The sequence below is a fragment of the Montipora capricornis genome, chromosome 3 (assembly GCF_036669925.1).
Source record: "Montipora capricornis isolate CH-2021 chromosome 3, ASM3666992v2, whole genome shotgun sequence".
Lineage (NCBI taxonomy): Eukaryota > Metazoa > Cnidaria > Anthozoa > Scleractinia > Acroporidae > Montipora > Montipora capricornis.
The window spans coordinates 20,366,826-20,379,325 of record NC_090885.1 but is presented as its reverse complement, the minus strand read 5'-3'; the positions used below and the strand labels follow the sequence as shown (position 1 = coordinate 20,379,325).

The 12,500-nt window shown below is 37.9% G+C and overlaps 3 protein-coding genes across 3 annotated transcripts in view; 2 read left to right on the top strand and 1 right to left on the bottom strand.

Annotated features, from left to right (window-relative positions):
- LOC138040862 (neuropeptide Y receptor type 2-like) overlaps positions 1 to 1,030 on the top strand; it is a 1,810-nt gene extending 780 nt beyond the window's left edge. Inside the window, exon 1 of the mRNA XM_068886560.1 lies at positions 1 to 1,030. This exon is cut by the window's left edge and continues 780 nt beyond it. Within this exon, the coding sequence (XP_068742661.1) occupies positions 1 to 579 (579 nt within the window). The 3' untranslated portion in view covers positions 580 to 1,030.
- LOC138040851 (uncharacterized) overlaps positions 1 to 9,258 on the bottom strand; it is a 39,283-nt gene extending 30,025 nt beyond the window's left edge. Inside the window, exon 1 of the mRNA XM_068886547.1 lies at positions 9,243 to 9,258. The gene's annotated coding sequence lies outside the window, so the exon portion shown is untranslated. The remainder of the gene's footprint in view (positions 1 to 9,242) is intronic.
- A 1,433-nt stretch (positions 9,259 to 10,691) lies between these two features.
- LOC138039937 (QRFP-like peptide receptor) overlaps positions 10,692 to 12,500 on the top strand; it is a 2,173-nt gene continuing 364 nt past the window's right edge. Inside the window, exon 1 of the mRNA XM_068885761.1 lies at positions 10,692 to 12,500. This exon is cut by the window's right edge and continues 364 nt beyond it. Coding sequence (XP_068741862.1) covers positions 11,704 to 12,500 — 797 coding nt within the window. The 5' untranslated portion in view covers positions 10,692 to 11,703.

Here is a 12,500-nt window from a genome sequence, read left to right as displayed (position 1 = left end):
GTGGTCGAATGTTTCCCAAAGTGGCCAAACAACGAGGAAGGGTACAAAATGAAACAGTCTTACACGATCGGCTTAACCATATTCTGGTACGTTCTTCCGCTTGGTATCATTGCGGCTACGTTCTGTAGCATTTCACGGAAGCTCCGTGTCAGTAGCAAGTTCAACAGGTTAATCAGAAAAGAATGTACCGACGGTGGCGAGCAAAAGATTCGAAAAAGGATTCGCGAGCGACAAAACACCAAAGCCAAAAATCTCTTAATTCCAGTCGTTGTAGTTTTTGCTGTGACGATGTTGCCACTCAATGTTTTCCGCCTCGCAGTCTTGTATTGGGAAGAAATCTACGCGCACAAATATGTCTGGGTATATTACAACACCTGCGTGTTATGTGTCGTTGCCAACTCATCGGCAAACTTTTTCATTTATTCTTTGGTAAGTGAGGAGTTTCGCCAAAGTTTCAAACGCTTTTTCTTACGAAATATGGGTGCGCCGAGCTCTCAAGGTGGTACTGAAAGAACCATCCGTAGTCCATTAAGTCCAATGGATTTAAAAACTTTGAATAATAATCAAGGCAAATTGTGATGCAGCATCACTTCATCGAGAACTTTAAATGACCTTTTATTGAAATGACGACCACGTCATTTTCCTTAATTAAACGCGATGGTAAACATTGAAGGAGGCATTTTCTAAAACCAATCTACAGCAAAATAGACAGAATTAGATAGATTGTCATAAGGCCGGGGCTAGTGAAAGTTTGATAAGGCGCCAGTCATTTCCATCTGGAATACCACAGGCTTCCCAAGCTGAAAATACGTGGTGTATGGGACAGTTTGTGTATATAGAGAATTGTATGGGAAAATCACCGATCGTAAAAAAATTGTTTAAATAACTATCTCATTTGAAATAAAGTTTTCCTACCTCCAATGTGTGACGAACTTGTCTCTTTTGCCGAGTTTAGAGCCATTCTGACGCCGTTTAGAGAAGTTATCCGGAAGGCCGTTTAGGCCGTTGCTAAAATAATAGGAAGGCCGACCACTCCATCCATCGCTGGCCAGACGTCACTCCACAAATCGTTTTCTCCTTAACAGGAAAAGTCCCGAATCGCAATAAAAACAACAGTTCCATAAAGCCCAATAAATTTCACTCCAAATACGTGTGTTTCGGCGGCCGAAAGACTCAAGACGAACGAAAACTTTGCCTTAAAATTCACCTCTTCGGCTTTCCTCAGAGGCTTGTGACCGGGCAGTCAACAACGGAAACTCGCAAGATGGTTTCAGCCTCAACTCTGATTGGACCATTTGAATTTGACCGCGCGCTGGCAACACGACCGTTGCCTATGAAACTCATGGGGTACAAATAGTTAGTGACTGCCCGGTCACAAGTCAACAACGTAGTGTTGCCAGCGCCAGAATGGCGCCAGAATGGCTCTAAACTCGGCAAAAGAGACAAGTTCGTCACACATTTGAGGTAGGAAAACTTTATTTCAAATGAGAAAGTTATTTACACAATTTTTTTACGATCGGTGATTTTCCCATACAATTCTCTATATACACAAACTGTCGCATACACCACGTATTTTCAGCTTGGGGAGCCTGTGGGAATACGTGACTTCCTTGATCATGTAAATTCATCAGAGCGCGAAAAACACAGATGTTTGTAATGACGCCTCTAGCGTAATGCCATTTTCAAAAAACAAACAATTGTATTCCAGAACGCCACGTTTAATGAAAAAATGTTTCCCTACAGGAACAATCGTAGCAATGATGACTGCCAATTGATATCCCGCATTTGCTTTGGCACTAATAAGGAGAACCTGAGTGTTAAATTATCTGTTTTCTATGGTGGCCGAAGAGTGTCTGTATTTGTTTTCTCCGTTGGCCTATTTGTGGCGGGCATTTCCATTTTCTCTCGGCAATTTCCATTTGCTCACTGAAAATGCACGGTCAACTCGCAAATTTTAATTTCAAAGTTCGCCCTCCAGCATTGTGCAGTCTTTTACTAATAATTCATCCCAACTGAATTGCACTCGCAATCACGTGGTTTTCTATGCAAACGGTGACTGGATTTATACTAACCTGCGATCAGGCTCTATTTTAGTTTCGCGCGGTACGTAATGTGGAGTTGGCGAAACGAAAAATAGGGGCAACCCTAAAACTAAACAAACGTTTTTAGGCCTAATTAGGCCTAAGGTTAGCTTTTATGAATGTTTAGGTTAGTTTTTACTCTCTGTATTGTACTGTGATTCCGGATTCTGGATTCCGGATTTTAAGGTTGCTCAAAAATAGAGCCTGACCAAATTCCTCTTTGATATTCCTTCCGCCCACTTTTTTTGATTGATTGACATGACCTTCATCGGCCAATCAAATTCACTTCCATTATACCAATACACGCGTGGACGGCAGATTCACGCTATTTTGTTTTAACCAGAGTTGATTACTGTGATTAATCATGATTTAATACAGGGAAAATTAGCATAACAATGTTTATCGGTTTCTCTTTCGTTTCCGGCTCGATAATCACATTTATACTTCCCAGAAAATAGATCACGTTTGTTGGCTTTAGATCACATTTCCTCAAACTCAGCTTCGTCTAGATACGCGCGGAACAAAGCGACTTCGTCGCTCGCTTATTTACTTCGCGTAAGAAGAATCACGATTCGCTCGCCAAAACATTTTCCCCTGGGATTATCGTGAGGTCGACTTGTGGCAAGTCTACATACTACACAACGTGCGTCATTTGGCGTCATATGTGGGTTGAGTTGGTGTTTCTACTCTGCATGGAGAGGTTTTTCTCCGGGTACTCCAGTTTTCCCCTCTCCTCAAAAACCATCATTTGGCTCTCGCTATGCGATGAGTTTATTGAATTCTCAATAATGAAGTACAAACGGAAAAAAAGGTTACTCTGATCTTTCTTATTTTTTTGTCATTTGAAAACTTAAACGTTCATGTTAGACCCTTTGAATAAAAGGTGAATTTCGTAGCTTCGATTTCAGTTTCCCCGATTTCGAACCCGACCGTATTGTAAAATAAATGGGGAATTCAACTTCAAAGCGAAAAACTGACATGGTTCACAACTACTGCAGTTTTTTTTTTTGCGTTATCCACAGAGACAAACAAAGCGCAAAGTTTCTATATCTGATCTTTTTTGGCGAAACAATGTAATCTCAATTACATTGCACTAAGTAGATAAGGGATTTTAAATCCCTAACAATCTAAATGATGCATTTGTATCAGTGACAATTATCGAAGGCCATTCTGTTTCCATAGTTCTCCCAATAATTAACGCTATTGAAATAATACAGTTACTAGCCTTTTTTCGGCTATAGGTGTAGTTACTCCGTTGAAGGTTTGTCCGAAAGAGGTTCTCAGCCTAGTATACAGCCGGTTTGATTTAAGAGTTGATGTTTTCATCTTATGAAGCAATTCGTCGAACAACGTCAACGTGTCATTATCCACCGATCATAGATCCAGCCGGCATCACAGTAAGTATTTTCTTTTAATTTGTCATGGATATGGAAATATGCTCATGTCGTCTTCTTTCTCGTCTGCATCGTTTTGCGCTTCGCAGTTGACAGTTTAAAGAAATTGAGGCAGTATCTACGGTAATAAACTCATCTTTGAAAATGAGCTACATTTCGAAGAATGTGTACCGCAAACACTTTCCTACGCTACCTTCAACGAGCTTATTCTGGGAATTTTTTGTTGCAAACCGTTATCTCACGACGTGAAAGAAAGCCCAGGCAACGCTATTAGTGCAGTACATAAATCAACTTTTCAAGAAAAGTTGTGGGGTGGTTAATATTAAACCTGTTAGTATTAATCATTTTTGATTATTGAAGATGCATTTTTTAGGAAATAAAACATGTGAACAAAGAACTGAATGGAGGCAACTTTCTTTACTGTCAACGTTTGTACTAGTTAAAAAACGAGCTGAATGCAGTAGAAAGAGTTCTAACATTTTGGAAAAGATCCTTTACAAATACACAAAAAAAGAAAGACATTAAGGGGATTTTATTGGATTATTATATACCTCTTTTGCGCGGCTTTAAACTTTCGGTAAGGTTTTGATCTTTTTTTTTTAAAATAAGTGCACCTGTTGCGACCATTGTTTAACCTACGTTCTCGTTTCTTGGTTTGTGTCTCCTATTTTGCTAGTGATAAATGTAATTGACTCCTTTGTCACACTTTTTTTTTTTTCTGTTTGACAAGAACACCGAGTTTTGTGTACTTGGAATGTGCCATCGGTTAGGAATTCGCAGGAACTTAGTGCAACCACTTTGTATGAGTCAGCACGTGCACATGAAAGCTATTGGCTTATAGCCCACGAATAGCGAGTGCCACAGCTTAATTAACAAAGTCGATCCCCTGGGCCTGAGAGAGCATACGCATAACAAAGGACAGGGGAAACGACTTTAACATTTGTTACATACAACATCTGTTCGATTTTGTTGAACGATGTTGAACGATGTTGACTGCCGGCGTAGGCAAACGGTTTCACTGACATCGATTCAACTTCAATTCAACATGTTTAAACACGGTTAAAAGGAAGGGATGTTGAAGCCGTCAGTCACGGGCCTTGGTTGAATAAGCTTGTGATCGAGATCCATAAAGAGAGGAAACAACATAAAATTATCCCACGTATGGCGTTTCTGGCCGGGGTTATTGGTAATAGGCGAATGCTCTTATCAGGTGAGATAGATAGATTAGTTTAATGAAGTACCACATTTGCAGCCAAATGGCTCAGCAATTGCGTAGCTTACAAACGTTTTAAAGACATATAATATGTAAGAAATATTAATACAAACAATTCTTAAAAAATACGATATTACAATTATAAAATTTTTCAAAATGGAGTGAAAACTTTCATGCTTTAAAGGCTAGTTGAACATTTTTGACATTGCGGATCAAGAAATATGTTAAAAGGCTTGTGACATTGAGTGTCACGTCTGTGACATAAACTAGAGAAATTAAAGTGTGCTAAATTCTCATCGTAGCAGTAGTACGGTCTCACTATTGAAAGATCACACTTTTGTGCCCTCTCAAGGTCGTTAGAGAGGTACTCGGGGAGCGCAGGGTGCAAAACTTGCGAAGCGTATATTAGTAGGTAATTCATTGCAAAAAGTGGTAACAAACCTTGCATTTTGATTGGACAATGATCAAAGAAAGCTACAGAAAGAAAGCGCAATTTTCATTTGTTTGATTACGCGATACGAGTGTGTTGCTTCTGCTGATTAATACGTCAGGCTTTCCCGATATTTTTCATGTCTATTTTTAATAAGTAATCACATGATTTTTTGATTCGTACTTTTTATATTTTTTTCAAAGACTACAAAATTTTTTCGTCTTTGAAAAAAAATGCTAGCGCTCATTTATTCCAAATTGCATTCGGAATCATGTAATTGCCTATACTAAATATTTAAAAATTGTGTTCCCTCGTCCCCAAAGTTACTTCCAAACTTGTTCTCAGCTTTTTTATTCTTAAAATGGTTTAAGGTCCCTTATTTCCTAAGATATTTTGTCTTTGCTCCCTAGTTCCCCAGTTCAAATTGGAATGTTCTCTTTTTCCCCAAAACCTCTGAGACGGCCTCATTAAGAAACGAGTTTGCTCACAGACTCGGAAGTCAGCATGCTATTTACAAATTGACTTTAAAAGGTAAAAGAATTTGTTTAACTTAGTTAAATCTTCAATTTTAAGCCTTATAGCTTTGATAACGAGTCAGTTATTTTGCCATCCAAAAATGATAAATTCTTGGGTGGCAAAAGTTATAACGATCCCATATATTCTTTGTTAAATGTCGAATTTCCAACTGATCATTGCTCAGTTCATTATTCATTATATTCAGTACTTTATTCTTGGCTGACAGATTCGAGAACGATAGCCTTATGCTATTGAGCGAAAAAAGGTAAACAACGATTCCCCCTATTGAAAAGATTAAAAGGACTATTTACATTAATATAGACATTTTTTCATGAACGTCTGTGTGTAACACTACGTCTATGGGAAATTATGAGAACGCTCTCGGTCAGCAATAGGCCATTTCCGAGTTCATGTCTGCCTCCTTCTCAAAGCGAGTCTGAGTGCGGCGTTTTTGTTGTGAAAATTAGTTTTCATTCTTATGTAAAGTAGAACTAATTACCATCACAAAAAATTCGCACTTAGACTCGCTTTGAAGAGGAGGTAGACATGAACTCGGAAATGGCCGATTACCTCAAGTGAGATTCACTTTGGTGAAATCAGATAGATATTGAAACTGACGTAATCAGTATGTCGACGATTAATTCTCATAGGAAACGCTTCAAAGGCCACAGGAATTGTTTACTTCCCATCCAAGATAAAAGAATGACTCAGTGATAATATGGAATCGACAGCACGTGAAAATTTTAAAATCCAGTAAAGGGTGTTTCATTGGTGGTTATGAGAGAACTTGACGATCTAAGCCATTCAACGACTTTGTTTAATAACCAGGACAATCTCAATACTTAGTGAATTTCCTTCAACCTTCCACTTGCTGCAACCTTCAAATAGCTAAATTTATGCTAAGTCAGGGTGGGTTGTGAAGAAAAATGTCAGAATTCAAAAACAAACCAAGTTGACGAGAAAAAAATATGCGGAGATATCTCAAACAAAAATGACGTATGCCAGCCCATTGAATGTGTCTAAAGTAAAGAGGCACTATCAGCAAATAAATAAAACCCAAATGTTCTCTATATCGCTCAGGCAAAAGTAGCAATAATGATCCTAGAACAGACCACCTGGGAGTGGTCGGGCAATAACCAGTACGTTTTCTATGTTGAAAATGTTTGATTCGCATCGGTTTGTTTAAATACAATTTAGGCCAGTTTGTTGAATAACATGTTTATCTTGCAATAAATAAATAAAAAATAAATTAGATACTCTGTTACGTGAATTTTGCCAGTATTCGCTCTCGTTTCCAGAATATGATGTGTTCATGTTTCTGTTCCCGAAATCCGCGGAGGATGCTATCAAAATTTCATATAGGACGATAATAATTGGAGAATGTCATAGCTATAGGAAAAAGAAACGACTTTCCATAGTTACATTTTCAGAAACAATTCCCGCCCTTTTTAAAACTTGATAAATATTAAGGATTTCTGCTAACAGTAAGCATTCAATATCAGTCTTCTTTGTTAGCTCGCGGTGTTCTTTATCGTTCGGACGTTTTATTCACATAAATGACAGGGCATAATATCGGTAATAGAAGGACTACATAATATCAGAATCAGTAATTTAAGAATTAATTGAATTCATCAGTTATTTCGGTTTTTTTAATTGTTTATTTGATGCTTGATATTGGATCAATATTCAATAAACCTCAAGATCATTCCACTTTCTCCTTTGGAAATTTGTGTGATAAAAACGTTTATTTTCCCAAAATTAAAGGAGTAAAAATCGGTGATTTTCTGTGTATTCTGTGCTCAGGCATGGTTGGAAACATACATGTCTAGATAAAAACTATCAATCCTAGTATCTATGATTATAGTTACAGCTGTTCAACTGAAAGGAAAAGAATAGAATTTCATTACTGAAGGTTTCATTCTGAAAATAGCATTACCAAAATAAAGAGTCCACAAGAAACATAAAAATGATCGGGTGATATGTCTGTTAAGTGATTTTTCCAGTTTTCAAATTATTAAAATATGGACAAAAACATTTGATTTTGAAAAACAGGTCAAAATTGACTACATTCAGCCCATATCCGATTGAATTCTTTTGAAAACACTGAAAATTGCAGCTTGTCCCAATTGGATCATAATTTATTACAAATGGATTTGTTTAGAATAAGCCGCTTTTCATCACCTACAGTTCTTTCGAGAAAGTGAATTAGACAACAATTGTTCACTTCTCCGGTTGGTTACATAGACATAAATTTTTCTTTAAAAGCAATTCAATTAAAGTCAATGAAGTCCAGGAAAGATATAGAAAATCTTTCTTAGAAACTCGCGAAGACAACAAGGATTAACATCAGAGATTAGCAGCGTGGCAAAAGAGGTCAAAATTCCCAATCCAATTCTGTTCCAGATTCACATATACGGTAAGATTTGAGCGTTACATTAGTCTTAAGATTTCAATGTTTTTCTAGCGACTTTCATTTTCTTACTCGGTTGATACAAAAAGATATTCTACTTTTCATTAAATATTGTCGGCTAGACGCGCACTCCTCTGTACAAAACGATATGTTCAACTAGAACTCATGTTTGAAGTTATACCTACAAGTTTATGACTCTCTTTCTTTTAAATCTTTATCACCCCAAGATAACAGAAACATACTAAATAAAAAATTAAAAAATATATATAAAACAAGATGCTGCACAAAATATTCTCAAATTACAGTTACACAGAAGCACACACAAATCAAACAGCTTAGTTTACATCGTGGTATTGATATAGGGATGGCCTAGAGATGAAAGCACTAGCCTCCCACCCGAGTTCGATTCCAGACTCGGCGTCATATGTGGGTCGAATTTCTTAGTTCTCTTCTCTGCACCGATAGGTTTTTTTCCGGGTGATAAGGTTTTCCCCTCTCCTCAAAAACTAACATTTGAGTTGATTTACGTTGATTATAAATTTCAGTTTACAGTGTCCCCAATTAGTGCTCTAGCGCTAGAACACTGGACACTTTCATAAAGCTTCCTTTCCTTCCCTATATAAACGATCTTTTTTAAAGGTAATAAGGTATAGGAAATGGCTATATTATTGCTTAAGCGCAAAAGAAAACTCTCAAAGTTAATTCTTACTTGCATGTAAACCAGTTAAGGGAGATCCTGCCGCTTGGCCGGTGATTCTCTAAAATTAGTGCTGAATTAGGTTCTGTTAACAAATTCTAATATAAGTGAGGTACAGATCCTAGAGAGCAGCGATTATACCTCCCCTTACGGCAAAAATATGTTGCCACCCTCATACAATACAGTTTTTATATGATGAAAATGCCATCCACCGTCAGTTGCTTAGTAAAAGATGTTTGAATATGTATACTGAGATAAATGAGCTTACGGAATAAGCTCAGAGAGTGAAATAAGAAATAAGATGGATTTATGTTTACGATCAAGGCACAGGTCAAAGATCAAAGATACTATGTGCTTAAAAACATGAGAATAGACTCGAGGACGTCTGTGTACGAATAACGTTGCGCAAGGAGTGTACTAGACAAACTTTTAAGTTTAAGAAGGACAGCCCGGCTGCTTCCTCGGTCATTAACTGCAGCATATGATAACCGCTTTTCTTACCCGACTCCAAATTTTCGACGGTCTGCATGTTAAAAGCCGTTTTGATGAGCTGATTTTTTAACTGGCCCGTTTTATGTTTCATGGCGTTTATAACTTTTCGTGTTTTTTTTTCCAGGGGCACCCAACGAGAATATAGTTCAAACCACTTTAAAATAGCATTGTTAAACGTATTTCAGTATTTAAACGGTAGGTTTTATCCCCTAAGAATGTTTCATCTCTTCGGATTTCCTAGCTGGAAGTCTAGTGATCCGAAGATTATAGGGATCAAAACTTACCTTTTCGAAAATTTCAGCCACAAAAAGGCTCCCGCAAATTCTAGGTGACCTTTTTAGGGTAAAAATCAGTTAAAATGGTCAATTATACCATTTTTCAGGTGTTCGGAAATCCTAGGAGAGGCGGGCAGGCAAGACATTTTACAAGAAATGTTCCGAAAATTCTAGATCTCAAATCGTCTTCCGAACAGCTATTTTCCGAAAATTGACGTTGGGTGCCCCTGTTTTTCTCTTTGTAAAGTTGCTGCATATGACAAATACATTTTTTTTAAGCAAAAACGTATATCCTAGTATGTACACGGTACAAACAAAAATACTGTTAAATTTAACGAAGAAACTCCTGAAACCATTAGTAGGGAAAATAACAACTAATTACAGCACCAACGACAACAAAACCAAAGTAAATCATTAATATGCAAAGGGAATTCAGTATGTTGTATAAATAATCTTTGCCGCAAAACTAGGTATATTACCTGTCCTAAATAGGCAGCGCGCGCAGGATCAAAAGAAAAGCAACGCATATTTTTAAAGATGTCATCTTTAAGGGGCAATACCAATAACGTTTCCAGTACGGATTGAAGTAATTTCGGAAATCCATCTGTAATTCTTGACTGGACAGTTTCAACAGCAAAAAATGACAAGTGTTGGTACCCTTAATGTCGAACTCCTCTGCATGACAATCAATTGTGTTCATAAATTGAATCATTACTGAAAAACAGCATGGAATAACGAGACTTCTCTTCTTTAACATCAGACTGATTACGGGTTGAAACTGTTAGATGTGCATTTATCTTCATCTGCAAGGGACAATATCAATAACGTTTCCAGTACGGATTGAAGTAATTTCGGAAATCCATCTGTAATTCTTGACTGGACAGTTTCAACAGCAAAAAATGACAAGTGTTGGTACCCTTAATGTCGAACTCCTCTGCATGACAATCAATTGTGTTCATAAATTGAATCATTACTGAAAAACAGCATGGAATAACGAGACTTCTCTTCTTTAACATCAGAATGATTACGGGTTGAAACTGTTAGATGTGCATTTATCTTCATCTGCAAGGGACAATATCAATAACGTTTCCAGTACGGATTGAAGTAATTTCAAAAATCCATCTAAAGTTCTTGACTGGACAGCTTCAACAGAAATAAATGACAAGTTTTGGTACCTTTAATATCGAACGCTTCTGTATGACAACCAATTGCTGTCCATAAATTGAACCCATTACTGACAAACAATATGGAATAACGAGACTTCCCTTCTTTGACATCAGATTAAGGGTTGAAACTGTCAAATGTGTATTTATATTCCGGAACACGTAAATAAATCTTTCTTACAATAAAGATGAATACAACTTGATGATAACAAAAGTCCTTGGGCATTATTAGGGAGCTTACGAAACGATGACGACGACGGCTACGAGGACTTCATTTAAAAATACAAATCCGCGTTATTCATATCACTGGGAAACTATTTCATGTAGTTCCGCGTTAAAAATGTGTAGTAACTGTCGAGGAATTACACTGGTATGAGTGAGTTGGAAGCGTAGAGAGAGAACTGAAAATTCATCGTCATGTGCTAACGTCCTCCACAGAACCTTGAATTTGGTCATTTCACTTCGTCATTTGGGAGATGACGGCAAAGAAATGTACCACAATGTAAAACACACGTGCAGAGCGTGCAGAGCAATTGTTTTTGCTCACTAAACCTATTGCTTTGTAGCGTCGTCGTTGCCGTCGGCGTCGTCGTTTCGTAAGCTCCCTATTAAGGAAGCTTGGATGTCTTGAAAAAAAAACAAAAAACGAATGTGTTAGCCTTAAGACTCAGGCTAATAGAATCGTTCGCATTACCAAACTTCAAACTTTGGCATCCGATCATGTGATGTAGAACGAAACAAGATCACAGTACGTATATAACGTTTAATTGCTCGAACCCGTAATTTGAGTGATGATTGAACTGAGAGACATCTCATTTCTCGAAAGAAAATATCTACTAATTTTTGGATCTTTGAAGTTGGACAGTTTTTTTATATCACAGCCATGGGTCTTGAATAATGGCAATTAATTAAAGCCCGTAGATCGACTTAAAGGTTCATCTATCGTCGAGTTCGCGTACTGAGAGTAGTAGCTCTAGAAGTTGAGTTTTGTACGATTGAATTGATATTTCTCTGTGATTTGGTCTTAGAAAGATGGCAAGTCCCAACTCAAGTTTAGCCTCACTGGGCATACCCAACAGCACAAGCGAGACGGTGCTCCAAGAGCCAACAGAGATCTTCATTATTTTGTGCAAGATAGTGGCAACTGCATTGTTAATGATAGCGTCATTGGTTGGAAACACGCTCGTCATTTGCGTTGTTTTTCAAAGTTTACGCATGCGCACAGTCACTAATTACCTGATAGTAAATATGGCTTGCGCAGACTTTCTTTACACAATTGTCGCGGTGCCGCCCTTGTTCATCATGATTCTTCAAGAAGAGAACTGGGCAATGCAAAGTCGTGGGCGTGGTATTTACTTCTGCCAGGTCGTAAATGTAGCGCAATACATTCTCATTCCAGTTTCACTTCTAACGTTGGCAGCCATCGCATTTGATCGCTTCTTTGCCATTTTGATGCCGCTACAACGCATCATCAATGAACGCGTCTTTAACTGGATCCTACTGGTCATCTGGGCGACGTCCGCAGCAGTGGGTGCTCCTATGATCTACTCTTTGCGAGTTCGTGAAGTACACGCTGGTGAATTCAGTTGTGAAGAAGACTGGGCTCCCGCCTTTGACAACCAAGAAGCGCCAAAGATCTACACAGTAGTATCCTTTGCAGTTGTATTTTGCTTTCCTTTGTGCATCACAACTGTTTTGTACACAGTCATATGTCGACATCTCTGGTTCATAAAGATGCCTGGTGAGACAGGACAAGAGGAGTCGCATAACTTGATCAGGCGTCGTAAATCGCGCAGAAAGGTCGTGAAAATGCTCATTGCAGTAGTTGT